The sequence below is a fragment of the Parambassis ranga genome, chromosome 18 (assembly GCF_900634625.1).
Source record: "Parambassis ranga chromosome 18, fParRan2.1, whole genome shotgun sequence".
NCBI lineage: Eukaryota > Metazoa > Chordata > Actinopteri > Ambassidae > Parambassis > Parambassis ranga.
This window is the reverse complement of record NC_041038.1, coordinates 10,723,275-10,747,938: the sequence shown is the minus strand read 5'-3', so window position 1 is coordinate 10,747,938 and position 24,664 is coordinate 10,723,275. Positions and strand designations below refer to the sequence as shown.

The window sequence follows — 24,664 nt, the reverse complement described above, 5'->3', positions numbered from 1 at the left end:
CAATTGTATCAACCGTTACTGACACCTTGTGTTAAAAAGCGTTAATTTCATCCTTTATATTGTATTTAATCGGCAGCATCGGCATCATAGATTTATTCACGTTATATTTTGTAATGTAAATAGTTATATTTAGTGCATAGGTTTCATTTTTAATCAAATAAACGTGGATTTTTATCAATGGAGTTAAAACAGGTTTTTACAGTGTGCAGCAGAAGCCCCGCCCCTCCCTCCCGTCACGAGCTACAATATACGGAAGTAGCCCTGAACTTGTCAACAAGAAAGGCCGACTGACATGGTAACGTACTCGTCCTCGTGTCCTTTTTGTCATTTTACTGTGATATTATCGCCTCTAACTCACATGCTATGCTTCCTTTGTGTTTGTAAATCGTCAGTGTGTTGTTCTGAAGACTTTTCTTGTTGTGTCGCAGTCTAAAAACGCGACTTATCGAACAGGGAAGCGAGGAGGTTAGCGGTTAGCAGTTAGCTAGCCTTGCTTGGTAGCTAGCTAGTAAATCTCCTGTGCCTAAAGAAGGCGAGCAGCTGCTCCCTTCCTCTGCTTCAAACCGAAACTATCCCGCTGCCTGATCTCGGGATGCTTTTAAAAAAAATGTTTTATAGAATAAAGTAGTATATTAATCGACCAGATCTTAATGGTCTACTTTGTTTTACTTTACTGTGAATAGGAATAGGGCTGTGAAACTGTTCGTTTGGCAAGGATTTGGTTTAGGAAGTCGTTGCGCTTCTGGCGTCATTGTTGAGAAGATTATGGGAAGGAAATCGCAGTGTGTGTGTAAACAAAGATCAAAATAACCACTCCAACTAAGGACATAATTTGTTCAGGTGTTCACATGTATAGTTCTCTTGCCCCTATACAACACAATAACTCAGCGACACAAGCGAAAAGTTCGATCTTAACATCATAACATTATTTTCAGAGGCAGAGAAATAGTTCCTGGTTTTCCCGAAGCTCTAATGAGTTTTGACAGTTAACCTTTATACGTTGTCAAAAATCAACTGATATAACTGTAACAATTCAACATTTATAAGATTAAATTAGTCTTTCTAATATATTTGAATTCAGATTGTGGGCAGGGAATACCATTAAAAAATAGCATTCTTACAAGGATGTACACTGGTGAACAGTTAAGATTGTAACTACAGGTTAACCAGCGTTAAATTATATTTATTTGTTTTGTTTTTTTACAGTAGAAAGTGCAAAGCACAAATCATGAGACCCTCCTGTTCAAATAGCTTTGGTGTGTTTTGCAAACTTTGTATAAACGTGAACCTGTTCTACAGATGTTTTCATTGGCTTCGATTATGGTATTCATTCTTGTATTATGAAATAGTTCAAAAACAATAGCAGCCACTGTGTCACACTGTGTTTTAGTTTTTTTTTTTTTAAATGGCACCATCTGATTCATTTTTCTTTCATTCATTTTGCAGGCGAAGTCTTCCTGAACTAACCTTCCTAAAATGGCACTTCTATGACTTATTTTTTTTTTAATTTATTTTTTATCCAGACTGAATATTCAGTTTTTTTAAAAACTCATTTTAAACATTTTAAAAGGAGAAGCTTTACCACAATGACCGTTAGTTACAACCTCTGTGCCCTCCTCATTTTCTCCATAACAGGTGAGTTGAACACGTCCATTTTATTGTGCCTGTTTTCATTGAATTGTTTGCGGTCATGTTCATGTTTTTCATGTCACACTTGCCTTATGCATCCTGTGTTTTTTTGTATTTTGTCTGCAGCATGCAGCTGTTTTGAGGGTGCCCTCTGCTTAGGTAAGGAGACAAAATACTAAGCAAAGTCAAACTGTGTTAAAGGATTTTTCAGCGTTATGTCTATGCATACTTAACTCAAATCTTCGTCTGTCTTTCTCTATCTCAGCCCACTGTGGGCATTCCTTTCAGGTCTTGGACAGTAAAGTAGGGGAGATCAGGAGTTCTGCTTACCACAGCTGGTCCTACCGCTTTGGCTCTACCTACGACTGCTGGGTCATCAAGGGTTCAGAAGAACAACCTATAGTTCTCAGGTACAGATGCAAAATGCCACATACACAGAACGTTGCTTTCAGAGCACAGAGAGTTTAATAAGTTTCTGTAACAAACAGTGCATTGATTGCTTTAAAGTTTTGGAGAAGTGGCTCATTGTATGATTACAAATCTTTTTTTCCAGCTTCTCTCAGTTTTCAGTACGGTGTAGGAAGGAATGGGTGTCTATAAAATCATCAGCAGGTGGCGAGCCGGTTCTCCTCTGTGGCTCCAAGCTGCCTCAGCCTATAGAATTTCCAGGGGGAAATATTACAGTAGTGCACCACTTCCTGCCACATCTCTTCCCAGTGTCATCATTTCTGTTGAGCTATGCCAGAGGTATGAAAAAAAACATGGTCATTTTTGAGATGTTCTAGTTAAAGATCATTTAATCCTATATTTTCTTCTGTGTCTTCACACCCAGATTCTGGAGCTTGTCCAGAGACATCCTTCCAATGCCTGGGGGGTCGATGCCTTCCCTTTTCCTGGCGCTGCAATGGCCAGGTGGAGTGCCTGAGTGAGAGCGGCCTCGGCACTGATGAACTGGGCTGTGATACAGAGGTGGAAGCTACACTTGAGTCCAACACAGAGAGGAGCCCTGATCGAGACTCAGAGAGACATAACACAGCAGAGAAACCTCATAGTTCGGATTTATTGGACAATTCGGATGTCTTGAAGCTGGAAACTGAGGAGGCCCAGGTCGATCAGCTTCAAACCCATAAGGATCTCTCCGTTACACCTACGCCCATCGAGTGGCCCTGCGGAGGCCTTCTTCAGACCTTTTATGGGACCTTTTCCCCTCCAGCCAATCGGGGTCCTGCACAGTTCTGTGTCTGGACGCTGGACCCTCAGGACTCTCGGCCATTGAGACTGGACTTGCAGCAGCTGGTGCTGGGGCACGGGGATAGACTCACTGTCTATGACAGGGAGCAAGGCAAAGGAGACATTATTAAAGTTGTGAGTCACTTAACTAAGAGAACTATGTCAACATTTTCCACAAAATAATTTTTTTTTCTCTTTCTTAAACTTTTGGTAACCTCATATTTCTTTTTGACAGATCACCAGCACCTCCAATTACAAATCAGTTCAAGTCGAGTCCCATACTGGCCTGCTGTCTCTGACATATGAGAAACTCTCTGGCTCAGAGGGAAGTGGATTTAACGCCACATTCCATGTTGGGAGCTACTGTCCTCCATGGGAAGGTCGGTGTGGCGGGTCAGCTGGAGGTTGTTTCACCCAGGAGCAACGCTGCGATGGGAAGTGGGACTGTCCCGAGACTGGAAAGGATGAGGAGGGCTGCAGGGGCTGCAGTGAGAACCAGTTTGCATGTGGAGTGGCAGGACAGCGAGCTGTTGCGCCCAGAAGCTTTGCTGGCAGACCGGTGTGTTATCCAGTGACTGAACGGTGCAACTACCAGCTGTACTGTGCTGATGGCAGCGATGAGAGGGACTGCACAGTGTGTCAACCCGGGACTTTTCACTGTGACAGTGACAGGTCAGTGTTTGGAAACGGCACAACTAGAGGGAACTCAGACATGTCTTTGAACAGTGTAACTGTGTAGTAAGTTAGAAAAACACAGAAGTGTAAAACAAAATGCCAACATTTGTTTCCTACTATGGGGAAGCTCCACATGCTGTTTAACTGTTTGCATTTGCATAGCTCCTACAAATCAAATTTTCACACTAATATACACATCAATGGCAGAAAGTTTAGAGATCAGATGCAATGGAATGTTTCATGACAAGTTTTTATTTTTTAGTGCAAATGGTTTTTGTTTGAATTTTTTATTACAGCCCCATGATGTTTTTAGTGCATGTACGGCTAAAAATGTGATCCTTGACTTGTGTTCCAGCTTGTGTTCCTAAAGGTCTTACCTCAGAATCCATGGATTAGTGCTCCTGGAGTTTGTGATCTTATCACGTTGACCTCAGCAGGAGGCTGAGCCTGTTGAACAGACAGAGCCGCAGCTCTCTTCTTTTACCCTTTAGGGATTTATGATCATGCTTGATGCAGGAGACAGGAGTTTGGTTTTGATGTAGTGTTTCCTTGTTTTTGTATGGGTTGTCTGTGTCAGGTGAGTGAAGTATCAGGTGAGGGGTGTCTTATTAGTGTGAGTCAGAAGGTGTGTGTAGAAATGTGACAGTCTGGGAGATTAACGAGGGATTATTCTTCCAAAGAAAGAGACCTAGTTGGTTTGGTAAACTGTGGCTTCACAGCTCTGTGACATAACGGTGAATATTTTACACACTTACTCTTACATTAGCTTTATCTAACTGCATCTCATCATGGTTAACTACGTTGCTTCTGCGTGCATCATCCTGTGGAAACAACCCCCTCCTATATCTTTCCCATGTACCCTAACAACAAGCGGCCCATTGTTCGCTCTCTACAGGTGTGTGTTTGAGAGCTGGCGCTGCGACGGCCAGGTGGACTGCAAAGATGGGACAGACGAGCTCAACTGCACCGTCATCCTGCCTCGCAAGGTCATCACTGCAGCAACAGTGGGCAGCCTGGTCTGTGGATTGCTGCTGGTCATCGCCATGGGCTGCACCTGTAAGCTGTACTCGCTCCGGACCAGGGAGTACAGGTGACTGTGACTTTACCGCAACTGAAGCGTTTATTTTTGTTCCTCTGCTTCAGCATAATAAGGCTTAAAGAAGAGTGATGCCTCAGCCAGATTTGGGATTGTGAGTCAGGAGCTGCACACTTTGTTCGTTTCTGCCAGGACTAGCAGACAACTCCTGTCAGATTTACTGTCTCTCACAGCAGCGCCAGCACACTGCACAGTCCACTCTTGTAACAACAAGGTTGTTGCATCCCATGTGCAGTTTGTCTCAGCCAAGTGACTCACGTTGTGTGTGTGTGTACTCGCAAATATAAAACATAATAATAATAATAATGTGTGCTGTGGGGATTTTGTGCCAGAGTATATATTAAAAAAAAGTGCTGGCACTCATTAGTGTCTTCTGTGTTTTCTGGCAGCATGTTTGCTCCAATCAGCCGCCAGGAAGCCGAGCTGATTCAGCAACAAGCTCCTCCCTCCTACGGTCAGCTGATCGCACAGGGCATCATCCCCCCAGTGGAGGACTTCCCGACAGAAAACCCCAATGAGGTGAGAACTCAGAGCGCTACAGGGGCATCTTTAAGCCTGAAACCCAGTGTTATACACACATGTGGGACCAGGTATTACCTGGCACTGCTTACTTATAAGTGTAGATTTCGTTTCTATAAGGCCCCGTTCACACTGGGGGAAAAAATGTGGCTTAAGCAGGATTTGGCCGCATCCAGCTCAATCCAGATGTGTTTTTTTCTGAGTGTGAACACCTCCAATCCGGCTGAATCCAGTTTGATTTCAATCCTGCTAGGCCCCGTTCACACTGGAGAAAGTCAGTCCAGCTAGAGTAGGATTGAGCCCAGACAGCCTTTAAGCTGGATGCGTTCAGACCTTTTTTCAAATCTGGCTAGCACACACTTGTGTCCGCACTCAATCCGGCTTCATCCAGCGTGTTTGCTGTTCTCCAAACCACTAGGTGTGAAATGTACCAATAACGATAGCAGTTTTGCTTTTTAAATATTTGCACATATGTGCTCAGTTTGGTGCAAAACGGGTGTAATTTAACACACAACGAAGGCTACAGTGTGCAGTGGTGCTTGTTGTCTCTGAAGTCTCTTGCTGCTCTTTAACAGCCTCTTTAATTCCCCAGCATGCTGTGGGCTGAGTAGGAGGAGTGTTGAGATAAAGCTTATGTGCTGTAACCGTGAAAGTTCACACTAAGTGATGAGGTAGAGGAGGTGCCTGTGATGTCTGATGGGATTGGGCTAAACACCTCACTGGTGCCTTAAACTTAAATTTTTTTTGTTTTCCTCCTCGTCAGACTTCGTCTCTTTCTCTGAGGGGAATTCTCCAGCTTCTCCGTCAGGATGCTGCCAACTCCCCACACCGCAGACGCAGGCCCAGATTTGTCCGCCGCGCTGTTCGCCGCATGAGGAGGTGGGGTCTCATCCCCAGACCTCCCTCTAGGCCGACTCAGACGTCAAGCTCCAGCCAGCAGCAGTCAGAAGCTGCTCCTTCCAGTCAGGAGCCCGCTCGCTCCACACCCACAAGCTCCTCGTTGGCTGTGGTGGCGGTCAACCAACCGGTGCCTCAGAAACTTGGCCTGCTGGGTCAGACAGAACAGCAGCAGCAGCAACAAGAACAGGAAGCACCACCTTCTCTGCTGCCCCCACCACCTGTCGCCTCCCCTCCTCCCCCTCCGTACGCCCCACCAGCTCCTCCCCCGGCCACCCCCCACACTCCTCCTGTCAACGTCCCACCAAGCAGCCCCTCTCTGGCCTCCATCTTCCACACGCTGGGCCTGAGTATCTCTCTCTTCAGAGCCTCACCCTCTGCCTCCTCCACCAACTCAATGCCCCTCTCTGCATCTCCTTCCTTCTCCTCCTCCTCCTCCTCCTCAGACGACGACGTGCTGCTTATCCCCCTCTCTGAAGACACCACCTCAGAGGATGACGTCCCCATGCTCACCTGAATGACTTCCACACCCACCCCACCCTTTCCCTCCTTTTGCTCACTGATACTAACTAAAACCCAGTCTTTCCACATTTGTTTGAACTGAAGCACAGAAGCGGCCCACGGCGAGACTCTCTGTGCAAGTCTGGTGCCTTTTAAAAAAATTACTTTGACATGGAATCGGATCACTCCTTTGTTTTCCTCATGAAAGTGTAGACGTGGGCATGGCTGGTGTGTGTGTGGGTGAGTATTGGATGTGCACTTAATTAATGCTTGGGTGCACACAGAAGATAAAACTTTTGCACAGAAAAAAAATCTTCCCTATCCAGATACTGAGGCAGGCTACTGTCAGATTGAATGAATAGATGGTAGAAATTGTCGAGTTGGTATGACTGCAACTGTGTGAATGCAAATGCATTTTAGTCTTAACGTAGAACCGTGGAGTGTGGTCGTGGATGTGGACTCCTTCCACATACTTCTGCTACTTGTATCCAGTCTAATGTTGAAACACAGATATTATAGAAAGAAATCAATGCCCCTGTTTAAAGTGCCTTTTTAAGGAGTTCCCCCCTAGAGATGATAGAGAGGAGATAGAGATGATTCCTGAACACACACAGAAACACAGATGGATGTTTTCCTTACATCTTTGCACGCATCCACACATCACAGGCTTTATTATGACACAGGAAAAAAAAATGCATGACTACTCTGCAAGCTGGCAATAATAACTCTTTGGGGTCCCTGTTTTTTGTGCACATTGATTGCAACAATAGCACATGCACACACACACATACACGTGTGTGTACCCTTCCCATTTGAATGAATGTAATCTTAAAATGTGTCAAAAGACAATCTCTCTGGTGCCTGATTTTATGATGTGTGTTAAGTGTGTGTGCGCATGAGTGTGTGTGTGTGCAGTGTGCACAGGAAGATGAGGCGCCCCGAGGACGACAAAGATAACCTCAACTCCTGACGGGACTCGTTCGCATTCTGACACAGTTTGACACAACAGATTTGTGGTGTGCCATTTGTATTATTATTATTATTATTGTGTACATTTTATGGTGTTTTTATTTCAACAAGTACATATCTTTTTTTTTTCTTTCTTCCTTTTAAGTTTTGCTTTTGTTGAATGTATTAGGGTCATTGTGGAGTAGGCAGAAGTTTAAAATTTGCATTGTAAAGAAGAGAAAGTGATTTTATGATTTATTAGGGTCAACTTCACTGTATATACGTAAAATGTGGCTGAGATTAAAGAATTTGCACTTTTAGGCTTTGTGTATTGTGGTTTTTTTTGGGGGGTGGTGGTGGTAGCATTGTGCTTTGTATGCTAAAGTCCTGTGAAAGTTCACACAGAGTCTTCAGAGAGCTGGTTGTCTGGGAGGAAGGCAGATCATTGCAAGGTACTCAAGGCTTTGAGCACAGACACCACCTGGATGGACTGAGGCCACAGATGCCTACAAGGTATTTATAATCAATATATTTCATTAGTTAAAGATAGAAGTGGTTATTCGGATACAATTTGCACAGTATGTTTTGACAATAGCTTGTTCAAGTCTCGGCTTATATGCGTGCTAATTAAACTTCTGTTTTTACCTTTCAGAATCCAGGTTGGTTTATTCTGCACTGCCACAGTTGAGCTTTTGGTTGATCTACGGGCCTGACGTTGAGAATAGAGTATAACACTGGTCAGAGAGTCTTTTAAACTGTGTCAGACTGGATAACTACATGATGTAGTTCTTTTTGGCCATCATTGGTCCAGGTCTTTATATGGAACTGACAAAACATGACAGGAGCCAAAATAAATTCAAATTTAAATCAGAAAACTGAAATTTAAATTGATTTGAAACTTGACAAAACAAAAATAATTGAATTGTGAAGAGATCAGAGCTAAAGGCTTAGACGTCATGTTGAAGTCCTCCTTGCTGTAGGTTCCAGCCATAATTATGGCTTTACCTCCATCCTGTGGCCTCTGGGTGTGGATGCTGCTGCTGGTGGTGGTGGTGGTGGTGGTTGAGCTCCCTGCAGCAATGCAGACGTGCATCTTTGATGAGGTTCAGGCTCAGGTCAGAGTGGTCAGAGCTGCACCCATTCACCCAGACAGCCCACCCAACGAGCCCACAGCCAGAACCCCAACCGGGCGGCAGCACCCGCTGACCTCTGGACAGAAACTCGGTCATTCGGGACGATCACTGAAGCGGAGGAGCATACTGGAGGCTCCACCCACTTCTCCCCCTCCACAGCCAATCAGGATCCACACCTGGCATTCAGGAGACAGCAACAGCCTATCAGAGGCTGAGAAAGGAAGGCTAGAGGCAGCAGTGAAGGAGGCTGTGAGGGTGGTGTCTTCTTTACTATCAGGTGACCACACACACACACACACACACATAAACATCCAAAGAGAGACTAATAAGAACCTTTGACCTTTTTAAAGTGAACAGAGTTCGAGGCCCACTGCTGCTCAAGAGAGACATCAACAGATACTGCAAGTTCCTCTGGAGGAATTCAAGTGCTCTGAACTACAACAGGTGTGTGTATATATGTGTGTTAATCTACTGCTCAGTAAATCTGCTTTATCTCCACCAGAGGAGAAACAACATGTCTGACAAACTACACACAAAAATAAAATGGCGCCTTTTTTCAGGTGTGGTAGAGCCAACAGCAACTACAGAACTGAGACATGTCTGGATGTGATCGTAGGTGTCAAAACATTCTGCCAGTGTGTGACTTCACCGATGGGCCTCTATGAATATTATAATCAGCCTTTGTCTTCAACAGATCCCAGATAATCACCTGGCTGGATGTCACATTTACCCGAAGGCTGACTCACCTCACAGAACCGTTCTCAGACCTGATGGTGCCGGACTCTCCGACACCGACTTCCTGCTTTACCTCCATGTTCAGGCCACAGACAAGTGCAGAGCAGAGGTAGAGACGACCTCAGAATGAGAGCAGCTGATTGGACGGTTTTTCATTCTATGATTTTTCTCCTGTTCATCCAGACTAAGGTGCTGGCCTACGCTGTCCACTGTCAGACTGACATGCAGGGACGACCTGTGGCTGGGGTGGTGGTCGTCTGCAGGGATAGACTGACAGCAGCTGCCTACGTCCACCAGACCACAGTACAGGTACTGGACTAACTATGCATGTAAGGTGTCATGAGGGATCATGATGTGTGTGTGTCTGTTTTCCAGGCTGTGATTCATGAGTTGTTTCATGCTCTCGGTTTCTCCAAAGACCTCTTCAGCACCTGGCGAGGCTGCTCCTCCTCTTCTCAAGGTTTTAAACACATTAATAAGCAAAATGTGGATCTATAACAACAATAAAATCATGTGCATTTCTCTTATTGATCCTGCAGGTGGAGCTGGATGTTCGCCTCGAGGCAGAGTCACTCACACTGATGCATCAGGCCAGATGAGGATTTTCACCCCGTCTGTGATCTCAGCCCTGCAGAAGCACCTCGTGTCCACTGATCCTGAGCTCGGAGGGCCTCTGGAGAACCTGGTACTGAGGAGCTCACGGTAAGTTTTTCACCCTTGAGAGGAAGACCTTTCTTTGCTTTACACTTCATCTTCTTTCAGGATGTGTCTGCAGGGAAAGTGTCGTCTCACTGGGAGTCCCGGGTCCTTCGGGGGTCCATCATGGAGGCGGTGTTAGGAGATCCGGCCACAGTCAGGATAGACATAGTCACCTTAGCAGCACTACAGGACACGGGGTGGTACGCTGTCGATCTGAGCCGGGCACAGAGTCTGGTCTGGGGAGCTGGTGAGGAAACAGGAAACACAAACAAAATACTGAAGAGGGAAAGACTCTAAAACACTGCTGGATTTTTTAAAACAGGTGAAGGAGCCTCGTTCGGCTCCCTGTCAACATGCGGGGACAGATCCTCCTTTTTCTGCACTGGCAGGTAGCTGCAAGGCGTTATTTTTGTCATGCAGCATTTCCAGCTTTAATTTTTGCATTTTCCTTCCCTCTCAGTGGACTCGGGTGTCATTTTCTCCACCTCCACAAGGGGGAGTGCCAGACTGATCAGTACCTGGATGGGTGTCGAGTCTATAAACCCCTGAAGAATGGAGTAAGTCCTGTGATTCTACCTAAAAATATTATATCTCGGTCATTTTTGCATCTTAATTTGAAAATCTGTATACTTCCTGCTGTTAGCTGTCGCTATTATGACTCCTCTTCTCTTCAGAGTGAATGCTGGATAAAGAAAAATAGCAGCTGGTCAGGCAAAGTGGAGCAGAGCGGGGAGGTGTTTGGCTCCGACAGCCGATGCTTCTTCTCCACCCTGATCCAGAGTGATCAGTTCAGCAGCTCTGTGGAGCCTCGTTGTTACAGGCACAGGTGTACTGGACTAAACAGGTACCAGATCCAGGTGTCTGGCTCTGGATGGGTGGACTGTCCAGCAGGGGGCAGCACTCAGGTACACATTGAGGAAAATCAGAAACGTTCTGAATGTGACTTTATTCCTTATTTTGTGCTGTTTTCCGTGCAGATTAAAGGATACCAGGGTTCAGTTTTCTGCCCTGACAGCAGGCTGTGTCTCTACCCTGATGTCACTCCACCCTTAGACCATATCAACCCACTTCCTGCCTTCATCACACGGTGAGTACAACTACAAACAAGCTCTGTCTTCCTTTATAGAACCCACACTCATGTCTCCTTTTCTTTAGCGATGGCTTTAGTGGGACCTGGTCTCCACTCAGACCTTCTGTAGGGCTCAGTGTGGCTGCTGCGTTCTGCTTCACGGCTGCTGTGTGTCTCCTGACCACCTTCATGGTGCTTTACAGGAAGTGTCGCTCCTGCAGGGTCAGAGACAACACCGTGTTTCCAGAGGATCACAGTGAGCTTTAGAAAACACAGTAAATAAAAACATGTAGTTTTAAGGCTAAATAAAACAAACTTCACACTAATTCAACTGTCATTGTCTCTATAAATATAACATTTTTATTTATTTGTGCTATGATGACACTCCAGGGATGATCTGTGTACTTTCAATGATGCTACTGTCACATGTGTTTGTGCTATTGGGACCAAAAACCCCCAGCCCTTCAACATTTGTGTAATAGAAGAAGCAGCACACAGAGCTCAGTATAAATGATGAGAAGAGATTTATTAATATTACGGCACGCTGAGATGAGTAATTCCCCAACCTTTTATTTAAGTGGTTGAACCACTTTGTTCCAGGAAACACATCTTGTAAACATAAATGAAAGAAGAATGCTGCTGTCCACAAAGTCTGACTTTCACTTTTAGCTTTTTTGATTTACTGCATTTACAAGAACTCACTCATGGCATCATCATCATCATCATCATCATCATCATCATTTGAACATACCTGTGCTTTTTTAAGCAATAAAGCTCACCTCACATTAAATTATTCTGAATTTGCATGTAAATGTGTATGAAAATACAAATGAAATATGTTTAGATAGTCTCACAGACAAAGAGGAGCTATGGCACTATATCAATATACAACAACATAATATAAAATTAATCATACATAAGGCTTATAAGAGAGGACAGCTTATTATAGTCAATTCTCTGACAGTACACTTTAAAAAATAAGGTTAATTGAAAGGAAGTTGAGAATAAATCTGACACTGTGCACTGAAAAAAGTCACAGTTCATCCACAGGAAGTTGTTGACATTACTCCTTCTTCCACACAGGTATTGATGTCTGTCTGGGAGCGACACCACTGCTACATGCTTTGTATGGTGCCTTACATTCAGTCGCGAGCTTCAGACACACAACACAGAACTTCACCTTACACCGGGGACACACAAGAGTCTTACAGTGTTTTCTGCTGTGCTCCAGCAGAGCTCCACAGGTGGGGCAGGCTCTGACGGAGGGACACCCTCTGACCTCGAACACATGTTCAAAGGTCATCTCAGGACAGGCTGCCAGTGTTTTCAGCGCCGGGTTGTAGCAGCCGTCATTGTCACAGCGGTCTGAGCGACGCCGTGGACCCTTCCATTCCCTCAGACACTGCCAGCAGAACTCAAAGGTCCGTCCTCTCTTCACCGTGCACGTTTTGCAGCGGACTCTCAAATTAGATTCATCGTCTCTCACAACAAAACCTTTGCAGCCAGGACACTGAGGGGCGAAACATTCAAAGAGCTGAGCGAGGGATTATTTATTCATTGATTGATTTATTTATTATTTATTTATTATTTATTTATTATTTAGTTATTATTCATTATTTATTTATTATTTATTTATTATTATTTTTTAATTGTTATTATTATTATTATTTATTATTTATCGATTATTAAACAAGCAGAGCAGTAAATATTTACACACTTACGTTTTGGGTTGGGAGGCTTTGGGAAGCATTTAAAGCGATAGTTTTTTTACAGTGTTCAATTTCCTCAGGGGTCAGCAGAGCCATTTTACACACTTCCTCAAAGGGCCACTCGACATCACAGCCAGGCTGGGCGCACACAAATCTGCTTTTACCCTTTAATGACACATTAAACACAGTGACACACACACACTGCACTGATCTGATCAATAATGGTAACATTATAATGACCCCAGAAGTCGTGTTACCTGGTCCAACAGCATGAGACACCACTTGGTGAGGGACATTGGAGTCACAGCGTGACCACAAGACATCCAAGCTCTTCGAGACGCAAAACCTTCACACAAAACTGAGAAGACACACAAAAAACAGAATGTTATGTCACTTTAAAAGCAACAGGCTCACGTCCTTAAAGAGGTTTTCACAGTATTTGATTGATTTAACTGCTAAGGACTCTACTCACAGTCTAAGTGGTCCTCTTCATCTGCAAACGTAAGTGTGGAGTCTCCAGGGTCATAGCACCTCTCCTCCTGTTTGACTGACACATTTGACCCCATCTTGATTTCTCCTGTAAAATAATGATAAACAACACCAGCAGCGTGAAGCAGCGAGTGCTTTCGGTTTCAGGGTCGGTGCCAACAACATCAGGGTTGGTTTGTGCAGGCTGGTCTCAGCTGTTTGAACTGTTTGCTCATTAACTTCAGGTCCATACAGAGCAGCTATACATGTATGTGGAAGAGGAATTCACAAAAAAACAATGATCTAAAGCTGAAGCTGATCTCTGAACTACCAAACAGTGAAAAGCACAGACAGCAGTAATTGATCACTGATCTCCTGCTGCAAAGGATTTTACTGTTTTGTTTCCATTTATTTCTTCACATATATCCTCCTGACTGTATATGTTTTTATATCTTTATGTGTTTATCAATCATTTTTAAAATCTGAAGTTTTAAGTTTGGCACATGAATAAGTGTTGTGATTTGAGAGTGATAGTGAAACTATAACAAAGGGACTTTTTATGTGGTGTTTGCTGACAAAAATCACCTAGTGGAAAGTCCCCAAGCTCCCCACTGTCTGTGTGGCGTGACTTCTGTGAGCTAATGACAACAAGGGCAATTATTGTGAGTAAACAAAAAAATCAAAAATCATAAAACCAACGTATAAGCTTCCAATATTTAACAACAGCCTTAATGTTCTGATCAATAACAGCCACAATCTGGTAAATGACATGAAAGAGGATGAAAGGTTTGATGATCATATTTTAAAAACGAAAGTGACCGCCCTCTTTCTGACGCGGGGTTGTTATTGTTGTGTCTCAGCTTAAATTAAGAGCGCTCACCTGAGATAACCTCATATAGTTCATTTGTCTGACCTTGAACGCATCACGCTGTCGGGACTGGCGCACGAAGAAAATGTGCAAAACCGACACAATTACTCTTTGCTCCTCGACAGGACAACTGAAAACAATCCAGCTGCTCAAAGGGAAGCAGCAGATACAAAGCATGACCGTGAAGGAGCTGAAGAAGGAAGCAGTGAAGCAGTTTCCGAAGTTCACAAGTAAATGAAGTGATTTAAAAGTGATTAATTCAAAAATAGAAACATTTCTTAATGACATAAATACATGAATGTGCGGCTACTTTGCGGATCTGTTTACCTGTGGTGATGTTTTTTCTGCTGCAGTGATCGTGGTAGACCCACGCAGCGTGGATAACGTGAGGCTGATCTGTGACGGCAAACCTTTGGAGGATGACTCCGCTTCACTGTCCGATTATGGAATCAATCCCAAGTCTGTCGTCCAGATGGTGACAAAGGTTGACGGAGGCTAACAGAGTTCTTCTTCTTCATCTCATGCATTTCCATAATCATATTTGGGCTGAGTTTTTCAAAGATTAGTCTCTTGTGAACAATTATACACATTTTACACTGTTTTATTATGTTGTTGTTTTTTTTGGTTCTTCTAAACACGATTCATAATTCAGTTTGAATGGATGTAAACTAAACTATATGAATGTTTATGTTTGTATATTAAAAAATAAACTGTACTGAACTGCATTTTCCTATTTTTGTATACACACCTGTTCTGTAGCCTAATATTTGGACACGTTGCACTTTGTTTTTTATTTTTGTGTCATCAGCTCAATATTAAGATGAATTTCTTCCCTTTAAATTTTAGAAATACAAAGAAAAAAGACGTAATTTCAGGAGAAATTTTATTTTTATATTTTTTTAATTATTATTTTTATTATTTTATTATTATTTCTTCTATTGCCGTAATTCAAAATGCTCAATGCAAAAGTGGTATTCATAAAATCAAATAATTCCCAGAAATACAACTTGCGTGAGATGATTGTCTCCTGACGCTTTCAATAGTCGAATAAGATTTCTGCCAAGTGCCAACATGGCTGCCGTCAAAAGCTAGGAGACTCCGGCTACCCTTGGTAAGATGTTTCCTAAGACAGAGTGGAAAACTGGCCAGTGGCAGTTATCCTGTTTTTTGGACTTTTGGAAAAGTATAGGTCTGCTTTATAGTTTCATGTTTGCAGGAACCCCCCCAAAGGCCACTAGAGGGCACTATGACTGAATTTTAACTTGGCCCTGCTGCCTTACCTTTTTCCATTAGCCAGAAGTAGAGCATATCTGTAACTTACTTTGTTAATGTGTTAGAGGTTGTATCAGTCATATAAAATACTGATACTCTAGAACTGCTGCAGTTTTATATGGTTTCAAATCTATATTATAAGATTAAGATTAAATGGGAATCTGTAATAAAATACTATATTGTTTCAGCAGTGTCCCTTTCCCATCAAGTTGACAGAGCAAACAGAACCAATATAAGTTGTGTTAATTTACATCATATGTAAGAGACATTAAGACATTTATTGACAACTTTCGTGTCATGAATTGATGTAAATTTTTGTAAATTATGTGCACACCTCCTGCCACCAGGACTCTGCTGCCCATGCAACATTTTCAGACTGATCAATGCCTGGAGGGATGGTGATAAATAAACCCCTAAAGAATGGAGTAAGCCCTTTTATTAATATATTATTTTTTTAAATATAAAAATATATTTTATATAATATATATTAATTTAAAAAGTCCTCATCGGCCCTTGACCTGAATACTTCCTGGTGTTACGTTGATTGTGTTTATATTCAAGCACCACATTGTCACTTTTTCTTCAGGGTGATTGTTGGAAAATGGAAAATACCAGGTGGTCAGCTGAAGTCGACTGGAGCTGTGACAGATGAGGCTTCTTCTCCACTCTTAACAGACAGTTGTGTGGATGTTTGTCTCATGTGTTTTCTGAACATTTCTCCTGTTCAGTTCTCGGTTGCTGAGAGTTGCTCTTCTTATCATCAGTCACATTGTGTTTCTGTCGTTGCTCTCTTGCTGTTTGGTGGAATTGCCACCAAACAGGAGTGGTTTCCACAGTTGCCTGTAGTCAATTTGCACAGGTGGCAAAGAGAAGTTGTTCTTCTGTTGTTGTGAGTAATCTCTCCTCTGTGCAGTGGACACGTTGTTGCCAGGTTGCCAAGAGTCATTAGGATACCTCTGCTGGGCCGAGGCGTTGCTGAGTTGTCCAGCTGGCTTCCTCAGTTTTTGAGAATTTCTTATACTCTGTCTTCGAGTGAAGCTCTGTCTCAGTTGTTGAGAGTCACCTCTGCTTTGTTCAGCTAACAATTTGTTGCCTGGCTGTTGAGACTCATTGTTGTTCTTTGCAACTACTGATTTTGTCCTCGTTGCTGCGGGGTCCTGTTGTGTAGGTGGCAAATAGACTTTGCCGGGTTGACGAGAGTTGTAACAACGTCTCTGCTGGGCCAAAGTGTCGCTGGGTTGTCCTGCAGGACTCCTTTTAAGAGAATGTCTTATACTCTCTTTCCTAGAGAAGTTCTGTCTTCGTTGTGGAAAATCACCCCTCGTTTGTTCAGTTGCCAATTTGTTGCACTGTTGTTGATGATCACTCTTGTTCTTTTGTTCATTTTGTTTGGGTGCCAAATAGTTCCCTTGTTGTGTAGAGTCACTGTTCCTCTCATCAGTGGACAAAATGTTGCCTGGTTGTTTGGAGTTGTGGTACCTCTGCTGGGCTGGTCTGTTGCCGAGTTGTCTAGCCGCTCTCGTCCGTCTTAGCGAATCCCTACCTCTCTGGTTTCTGGTCAGACTGTTTCGACGTTGTCGATTGTCATTCCTGTTCTGCTCTGTTGTCAATCTGTCACCCTGCTGTCTTGAGTCACTCCTGTTTTGTCCAAGTGCCAAACTCTGTTTCAGCTGGGTGGAGTCATTTTGTTTGGGTGCCAGATAGTTGCCCTGCTGTCTAGAGTCACTCCTCTGATCATTGGACACATTGTTGCCCGGTCGTCTGTACTCTTGATATATCTGTTGTGTAGAATTTTTGCCGAGTTGTGCAGCTGCTCTCCTCTTTCTTAAAGAATCTCGTCCTCTCTGATTTCTGGCCAGACTGTTTCTCCGTTGTTTATTGTCAGTCCTTTTCTGTTCTGTTGTCAATCGGTTGCCCTGTTGTGCAGAGTCAGTCCTGTTCTGTTCAGTTGCCAAAGTCTGTTTCAGTGTTGTGGAGTCGATTGGTTTAGGTGCCAGATAGTTGCCCTGCTGTCTAGAGTCACTCCTCCTCTGATCAGTGGACACATTGTTGCCCGGTCGTCTGTCGTCTTGGTATATCTGTTGTGTGGAACTGTTGCCGAGTTGTGCAGCTGCTCTCCTCTTTCTTAAAGAATCTCTTCCTCTCAGATATCTGGCCAGACTGTTTTTCTGTTGTTGATTGTCAGCCCTTGCCTGTTGAGCATTTCTGTTCACCTGCTGAGAGAAATTATTGCCATTTGTCAGATTTGTTCCTTGTTTTCCGTAATAATTCTTCCTTTGATCCGTTCTCTGGCTGCTGCTCCCTTTGGCAGACTCACTCTTCTTTTTCTGTTTTGTCAGCTTGGATCCCATCCTGCCGAGGTGTACTCTGTGTGGAGAACAGGTGGACTGACAAGAAAAGTTAAAGTTTTCTTCTGTCAGTCGCTGTCACATGATCCAGTCATGACTTATCTGTGATGTCACTTTTCCTGTAATTTATTTAAAGCAATACTGACACACAGGAAGCTTCAACACACCTTTCCAAAACGTTATTTCAATCAAAAAGTAACAGAGTGTACAAATTTATACAATAGAATGTGCTTTGGTGGATAGACCCCGATGAAACATCATCTGAGCGGGGGGAGGAAAGAAGGGTGAAGCCGACAAAGACACATTCTCCCGGGGTCTAGACCTGGTAGTGGCGGAGAGGACCTAAATGGAGGGGAGCAACAAAATTTGTGATGTTTTAATAATTAAACATCCACATTAAAAAAAAAAAACTGAAGCGCAGAGACAACAACAAGCTCATCAAATTAGTATTTTGTGGTTTCCTCGAAACTCAAGCAGGTGCAGGGTGAATACCTGCTGCAGGTATTTCAGCAAAGCAAAGTAGAAAGGCCTGTTCAGTGATGTGACGTATTTCCTGTAAGGAAAGCATTGCAAGCAGTTGTGGTTTTTTTTGTTTATTGATTAAACACAACGATAATTATACAATTATAATCACATTTAATTGTATTTTTTTATATGTCAAATTAAATTAGATTGTATAAAATATAAACCGTAAGGTGGGGTCAGATGTTCTGAGTCATTTTTTTCCACCTCCACAAGGGGGAGTGCCAGACTGATCAATACCTGGATTTGTGTGGAATATACACTGCTCAAAAAAATAAAGGGAACACTAAAATAACACCTCCTAGATCTCATTGAATGAAATATTCCAGTTGAAAATTTTCATTCATTAAATAGTGGAATATTGAGGAGAATGTTGAGGACAAAATAACATAAAAATGATCAATGTAAATCAAGATTATTAAGATAAGGAGGTCTGGATTTGGAACCTTACTCAAAAATAAGTGTAAAATCACATTACAGGCTGATCCAACTTGAGTGGAAGTTCCTTAAGACCAGTCAAAATGAGGTTCAGAAGTGTGTGTGGCCTCCACATGCCTGTATGACCTCCCTACAATGCCTGGGCGTGCTCCTGATGAGGCGGTGGATGTTGTCCTGAGGGATCTCAGGGCCTGTCTCCTGGTATCTCCTCCATATTCTGGACACTGTGCTGACAGACACAGCAAACCTTCTTGCCACAGCTCTCATTGATGTGCCATCCTGGATGAGCTGCAGAACCTCTCATTTATAGGGGTTGTCTTGATAACTGCCTCTCATTTCCACCTGTTGTCTGTTTTTGCACAACAGCAGCTGAAACTGATTCACAATCAGTGTTGATCCTAACAGGACAGGCTGATTTCACAGAAAAGTGACTGACTTGGAGTTACATTGTGTTCTTTAAGTGTCCCTTTGTTTTTTTGAGCAGTGTATAAACCCTTTAAGAAAGGAACAAGTCAACGTATGTATATTTCTTGTAAAAGTCATCGTCAGCTTCCAAGACTTAAATCGAGGCAACTGGACTCAAGGATTTTTTTTGAAGACGTTTCGCCACTCACCCAAGTGGCTTCTTCAGTTCGGCTACTTTTCTGGTAGGGAATCTGAGTTTTATGTGTTCAGCACCTCTGTGGGCGGATCTTGCAGGAACTCACAAGACTAAGATCCCTATAGTTGGTTAATGGCCAGTTAACAACCAGAAACTGTGGGATGAAGGGACAGGGTTGTGAACAGGTAATTTTCCTTCACAGTGGCCATTATTCCCGTCATAGGACTGTATGTTTATGATATAATTATTTCTTCTATTGCCGTAATTCAAAAAGCTCAATGCAAATTTGATTCGTAAAATCAAATAATTCCCAGAAATACAACTTGCGTAAGATGATTGTCCAAAGATGATTGTCTCCTGCCGCTTTCCGTAGTCGAATAAGATTTCTGTGAAGTGCCAACATGGCTGCCATCAAGAAACGGGGAGACTCCGGCTACCCTTGGTAAGATGTTTCCTAAGAGGCAAAATGTTGCCTGGTTGTTTGGAGTTGTGGTACCTCTGCTGGGCTGGTCTGTTGCCGAGTTGTCTAGCCGCTCTCGTCCGTCTTAGAGAATCCCTCCCTCTCTGGTTTCTGGCCAGACTGTTTCTACGTTGTCGATTGTCATTCCTGTTCTGCTCTGTTGTCAATCTGTCACCCTGCTGTCTTGAGTCACTCCTGTTTTGTCCAAGTACCAAACTCTGTTTCAGCTGGGTGGAGTCATTTTGTTTGTCACTTCCACATGGGCTTCAAGTTTGAGCTCCGAAGGATGCTGCTTGGTTGGACCCTATTCGTGCTTAGGGCACAAAATGGCTTGTGCTATTTTCTAATTTAATGTGTGTGTGACAGGAATCGCAACAAATAATAACTCTCCAGAGCTCGCTGCCGTGTGGACACCGCTGCAGCTTTGCCTGTTGGTGTTGCCTTGATACCACTCTGGTACGGTTGCAGTCAGTGTATACCAGGATAGGACACTAATTAGACTAATCCTGAATACAGTAATATTCAAGGGGCCGGATGGAAAGCCCCAGCAGGCTGCTAGTTGACGAGTACTGCTAGACCTACAGACTGCTCATGATCCAGGTGTTTTCTATCTTAATTATAGACTTATTTTTAGCCTTTTAAACAGTCATGTGGTTATTAGATGATTTGTTACACCACATATTATAATAAGAAACAAGACTGTAAGAGAACAGACCATTAGATTTGACAGGAAATGTGCCAAAAATTGGCCATGTGATGGTAGCATCATGTACTTATGTATTATGCAGTGCAGTGGCCACACAATCCAAAAATTCTCCAGCTTCTATTTATTACACCAGAGGTCATAGAAAAACAATTGACCATTCCTAATTAAATAAAACCTTCTAAAAACATGTAAATACATCCATATGTGTGTGTGTTTCTGAGACCACAGTTGGGATTATTTCTTCCACACAGGTATAGATGTCTGCCTGCGGGCTGTGCCTGTGAGGCAGGGCCTGTATGGTGAACTTGACTTGGAACAGTCCACATAGAGCATCAAACACACAAAGCAGAACTTGACTTTACATCTGGGACAGACGATGCTTTTACAATAAGCTTTGCTGTGTTCCACCAGAAAGCCACAGGTGGGACAGGCACGGATGGAGGGGCAGTCTTTGACCCCCACCACACTGGTGAAGGTGATGATGGGACAGTTCTTCAGTGTTTCCAGCTTTTCATTACAGCCAGGATTTCCACAGTGTTCTGAGCTAGAATTGAGACGGTTCCATGCCCTCAAACACTGCCAGCAGAACATAAAGGTCCTGCTTTTCTCTTCTGTGCACAAAGTGCACTCCACACACAGATTATTCACGTCAGTCCGCATCACAGAACTCTTACAGCTGGGACACTGCAAAAAGTGGTGTTTGAACATATTTTAGTTTTAATACACTGCTGTAAAACAAGTGAACAACAATGGTGGGAAAAGAGAAATACTTACTGATTTGACATCGAGCTTTTCTTTAGTGTTGCTAAACAGTTTGTTCTCAAAGTATTTCCTTTCGTCTGAGGTTAGAAGAGCCATCTTACACACCTCTTGATACGACCACTCTTCGTCACATTTATTTTGGCCACAGTAAAATTTGCGTTCACCCTTTTGTTGAAAAAACAAACAAAATGCAACATTACACTATGAATGTCAATCAGGCAGTTATTTGCTACAGGTAATATTACCTTTAAAGTAGCTACACTGCGTTGATGAGGCATTGTTTACTTCATAATGTTAGCTGATAAGCTAAATGGTAAACTCACTAGTTCAGTGGCTAGATTAACGAAAAAAAGCTAGTAGATTAGCAAACAAGCTATGGTTAGCTATAGGGATGTCCCGATCAGGTTTTTTTGCCCTCGAGTCCGAGTCCAAGTCATTTGATTTTGAGTATCTGCCGATACCGAGTCCCGATCCGATCCTAGCAAAATGTGTGTGTGTCTAGAGCGCCACGCTAGGAGATTTCACATGGCTCATCGAGGTCTCGAACCAGGACCTCTCGCGCCAAAAGCGACTGTCATACCCCTACACTACAGGACACAGAGCCACCCTGCACAGAAGGCGTTAACTTTGAGAGTCCTAATAAATATATTTGAGTCCTGATCGGGAGGTAATGTCCGATTCCGATCGAGTCTGAAATCACGTAATCGGGCTCGATTTCCGATCACGTGATCGGATCGGGACTTCCCTAGTTAGCTAGCTTGCTTTGACCTGCATAGAGCATCACTCATGGCAGCCATTCAAATGTTTCTAATACTCCATAAATCAATCTTCAAACTCAGAAATACACATAGCTATTCTTTATTTGACTTTTGCCATGCAGGTAATTATGCAGGTTTGCAGACTAGCCTACCTTGTCTAACAAATGGCGACACCAGTTGGTGAGAGACATGGGGGTAACAGTGTGACCACAGGACATCCGAGCTCTGAGGGACTTGTAGTCCATGTACAAAACTGTAAACACAAGTGGGAAAAGACGTTCAGTGGTGTTATTAAATAACATGACTGTAATTCACATTCAGTCTTAATTTCTGACTACTTACAGTCCATATCATCAGGTCCGTCTACGAATGTCAGCGCTGTGTTTTGGGGGTCATAACACTTCTCCTCCTGGTCAGCTGTCAGTTGTTGAGAGTTGCTCTTCTTTTGATCAGTCACATTGTGTTTCTGTCCTTGTTCTGTTGCCAAATTGCTGCTTGATTGTTTTGGAAAATTTTTCTGTTCAAAGCCGCTGTTTAGTTGCCAAGTATCATTCCTCTTTGGTGCAATTGCCAAGTTCTGCCTCAGCTGTGTGTAGTCATCTAGTGCATCTGGCAAATAGAAGTTGCCCTTCTTTCTTCCAGTTTGCCAAAAGTCATAAGGATATCTCTGCTGGGCCAAGGCGTTGCTGAGTTGTCCAGCTGGCTTCCTAAGTTTTTGAGAATTTCTTATACTCTGTCTTCGAGTAGAGCACCGTTTCAGTTGTTGAAAGTCGCCTCTCTTTTGTTCAGCTAACAATTTGTTGCCTGGTTGAGACTCGTTCTTTGTAATTGCCAAATTCTGCTTCAGTTGTTTAGAGTCACTCGTTTGTTCAGTGAACAGATTGCTGCCGGGTTGACGAGAGTTGTAACAATGTCTCTGCTGGGCCAAAGTGTTGCTGGGTTTTCCTGCAGGGCTCCTTTTAAGAGAATATCTTATACTCTGTTTTCTAGACAAACTCTGTCTGAGTTGTCTAGAGTCACTCCTCTGCTCAGTGGACAAGATGTTGCCAACTTGTCTGGTGTCCTGATATCTCTGTTGTCTTGAATAGTTGCCCTGTTGTCTAGAGTCACTCCTGTTATGTTCAGTTGCCAAAGTCTGTTTCAGTTGTGTGGAGTTGATTGGTTTAGGTGCCAAATAGTTGCCTTGTTGTCCAGAGTCACTCCTCTCATCAGTGGACAAAATGTTGCCAACCTGTCTGGTGTCCTGATATCTCTGTTGTCTTGAATAGTTGCCCTGCTGTCTAGAGTCACTCCTCTGCTCAGTGGACAAGATGTTGCCAACTTGTCTGGTGTCCTGATATCTCTGTTGTCTAGAGTCACTCCTGTTATGTTCAGTTGCCAAAGTCTGTTTCAGTTGTGTGGAGTTGATTGGTTTAGGTGCCAAATAGTTGCCTTGTTGTCTAGAGTCACTCCTCTCATCAGTGGACAAAATGTTGCCAACCTGTCTGGTGTCCTGATATCTCTGTTGTCTTGAATAGTTGCCCTGCTGTCTAGAGTCACTCCTCTGATCATTGGACACATTGTTGCCCGGTCGTCTGTACTCTTGATATATCTGTTGTGTAGAATTGTTGCCCAGTTGTGCAGCTGCTCTCCTCTTTCTTAAAGAATCTCTTCCTCTCTGATTTCTGGCCAGACTGTTTCTCCGTTGTTTATTGTCAGTCCTTTTCTGTTCTGTTGTCAGTCGGTTGCCCTGTTGTCCAGAGTCACTCCTGTTCTGTTCAGTTGCCAAAGTCCGTTTCAGTGTTGTGGAGTTGATTGGTTTAGGTGCCAGATAGTTGCCCTGCTGTCTAGAGTCACTCCTCCTCTGATCAGTGGACACATTGTTGCCCGGTCGTCTGTCGTCTTGGTATTTCTGTTGTGTGGAACTGTTGCCGAGTTGTGCAGCTGCTCTCCTCTTTCTTAAAGAATCTCTTCCTCTCTGATTTCTGGCCAGACTGTTTTTCTGTTGTTGATTGTCAGCCCTTGCCTGTTGAGCATTTCTGTTCACCGGCTGAGAGAAATTATTGCCATTTGTCAGATTTGTTCCTTGTTTTCCGTAATAATTCTTCCTTTGATCCGTTCTCTGGCTGCTGCTCTGTTTGGCAGACTCACTCTTCTTTTTCTGTTTTGTCAGCTTGGATCCCATCCTGCCGAGGTGTACTCTGTGTGGAGAACAGGTGGACTGACAAGAAAAGTAAAAGTTTTTTTTCTTTTCTTCTGTCAGTCGCTGCTGTCACATGATCAAGTCATGACTTATCTGTGATGCCACCTAGTTTTCCTGTAAGTTACCAGTTTCACAGAAAGGACAGCAGGGGTGGTGCCGGGTGAATACCTGCTGCAGCGGAAATGCCTGTTCAGTGATGCGATGTGTATTTACTGTTAGGAAAGCATTGCAAGCATTCTTACAGGAACTGTTGTAGTTTACTTCCTTTATTCATTAAACACAATGATAAACATACAGTTACCACATTTAATAATATATTTTTCTGTGAAATTATATTAGATTGTATAAAATATAAGCCGTAAGGTGGGGTCAGATGCTCTGAACTATTGCTGCACTCCACTCCAAGTTTGATTCTGCCATTTTAGACCCTTTGTATTCT

General features: G+C 43.3%; 3 protein-coding genes and 1 long non-coding RNA gene across 5 annotated transcripts; 2 read left to right on the top strand and 2 right to left on the bottom strand.

Annotated features, from left to right (window-relative positions):
- Positions 1–249: 249 nt before the first annotated feature.
- On the top strand, positions 250–7,815 carry lrp10 (low density lipoprotein receptor-related protein 10). The gene is made up of 10 exons (XM_028429493.1): positions 250–295; positions 1,447–1,635; positions 1,756–1,788; positions 1,895–2,039; positions 2,183–2,376; positions 2,462–2,994; positions 3,095–3,531; positions 4,430–4,624; positions 5,020–5,149; positions 5,913–7,815. Exons 2-10 carry the CDS (start codon positions 1,488–1,490, stop codon positions 6,561–6,563), a joined length of 2,466 nt encoding a protein of 821 aa, XP_028285294.1. The 5' UTR covers positions 250–295; positions 1,447–1,487; the 3' UTR covers positions 6,564–7,815.
- Positions 7,816–11,854: 4,039 nt separating this feature from the next.
- On the bottom strand, positions 11,855–14,580 carry LOC114450901 (uncharacterized). Its single transcript, XM_028429332.1, has 5 exons — positions 14,504–14,580; positions 13,313–13,417; positions 13,098–13,198; positions 12,853–13,005; positions 11,855–12,641 (listed from the first exon to the last, which is right to left on the bottom strand). The coding sequence occupies exons 2-5, from the start codon at positions 13,404–13,406 to the stop codon at positions 12,195–12,197; spliced, it is 795 nt and encodes a 264-aa protein (XP_028285133.1). The 5' UTR covers positions 13,407–13,417; positions 14,504–14,580; the 3' UTR covers positions 11,855–12,194.
- LOC114450902 (uncharacterized) lies at positions 13,916–14,901 on the top strand. Its single transcript, XR_003672144.1, has 2 exons — positions 13,916–14,406; positions 14,530–14,901. It is a non-coding gene; the product is annotated as an uncharacterized LOC114450902 (long non-coding RNA).
- Positions 14,902–20,616: 5,715 nt separating this feature from the next.
- On the bottom strand, positions 20,617–24,232 carry LOC114450908 (uncharacterized). Of its 2 annotated transcripts, XM_028429348.1 has the most exons (5): positions 23,356–24,232; positions 22,386–23,085; positions 22,196–22,296; positions 21,298–21,450; positions 20,617–21,207 (listed from the first exon to the last, which is right to left on the bottom strand). In XM_028429348.1, the coding sequence occupies exons 1-5, from the start codon at positions 24,205–24,207 to the stop codon at positions 20,758–20,760; spliced, it is 2,256 nt and encodes a 751-aa protein (XP_028285149.1). In that variant the 5' UTR covers positions 24,208–24,232; the 3' UTR covers positions 20,617–20,757. The 2 variants fall into 2 exon arrangements, with proteins under 2 accessions (XP_028285149.1, XP_028285150.1); XM_028429349.1 differs by lacking the exon at positions 23,356–24,232 and having other exon boundaries at positions 22,386–23,251.
- Positions 24,233–24,664: the final 432 nt, after the last annotated feature.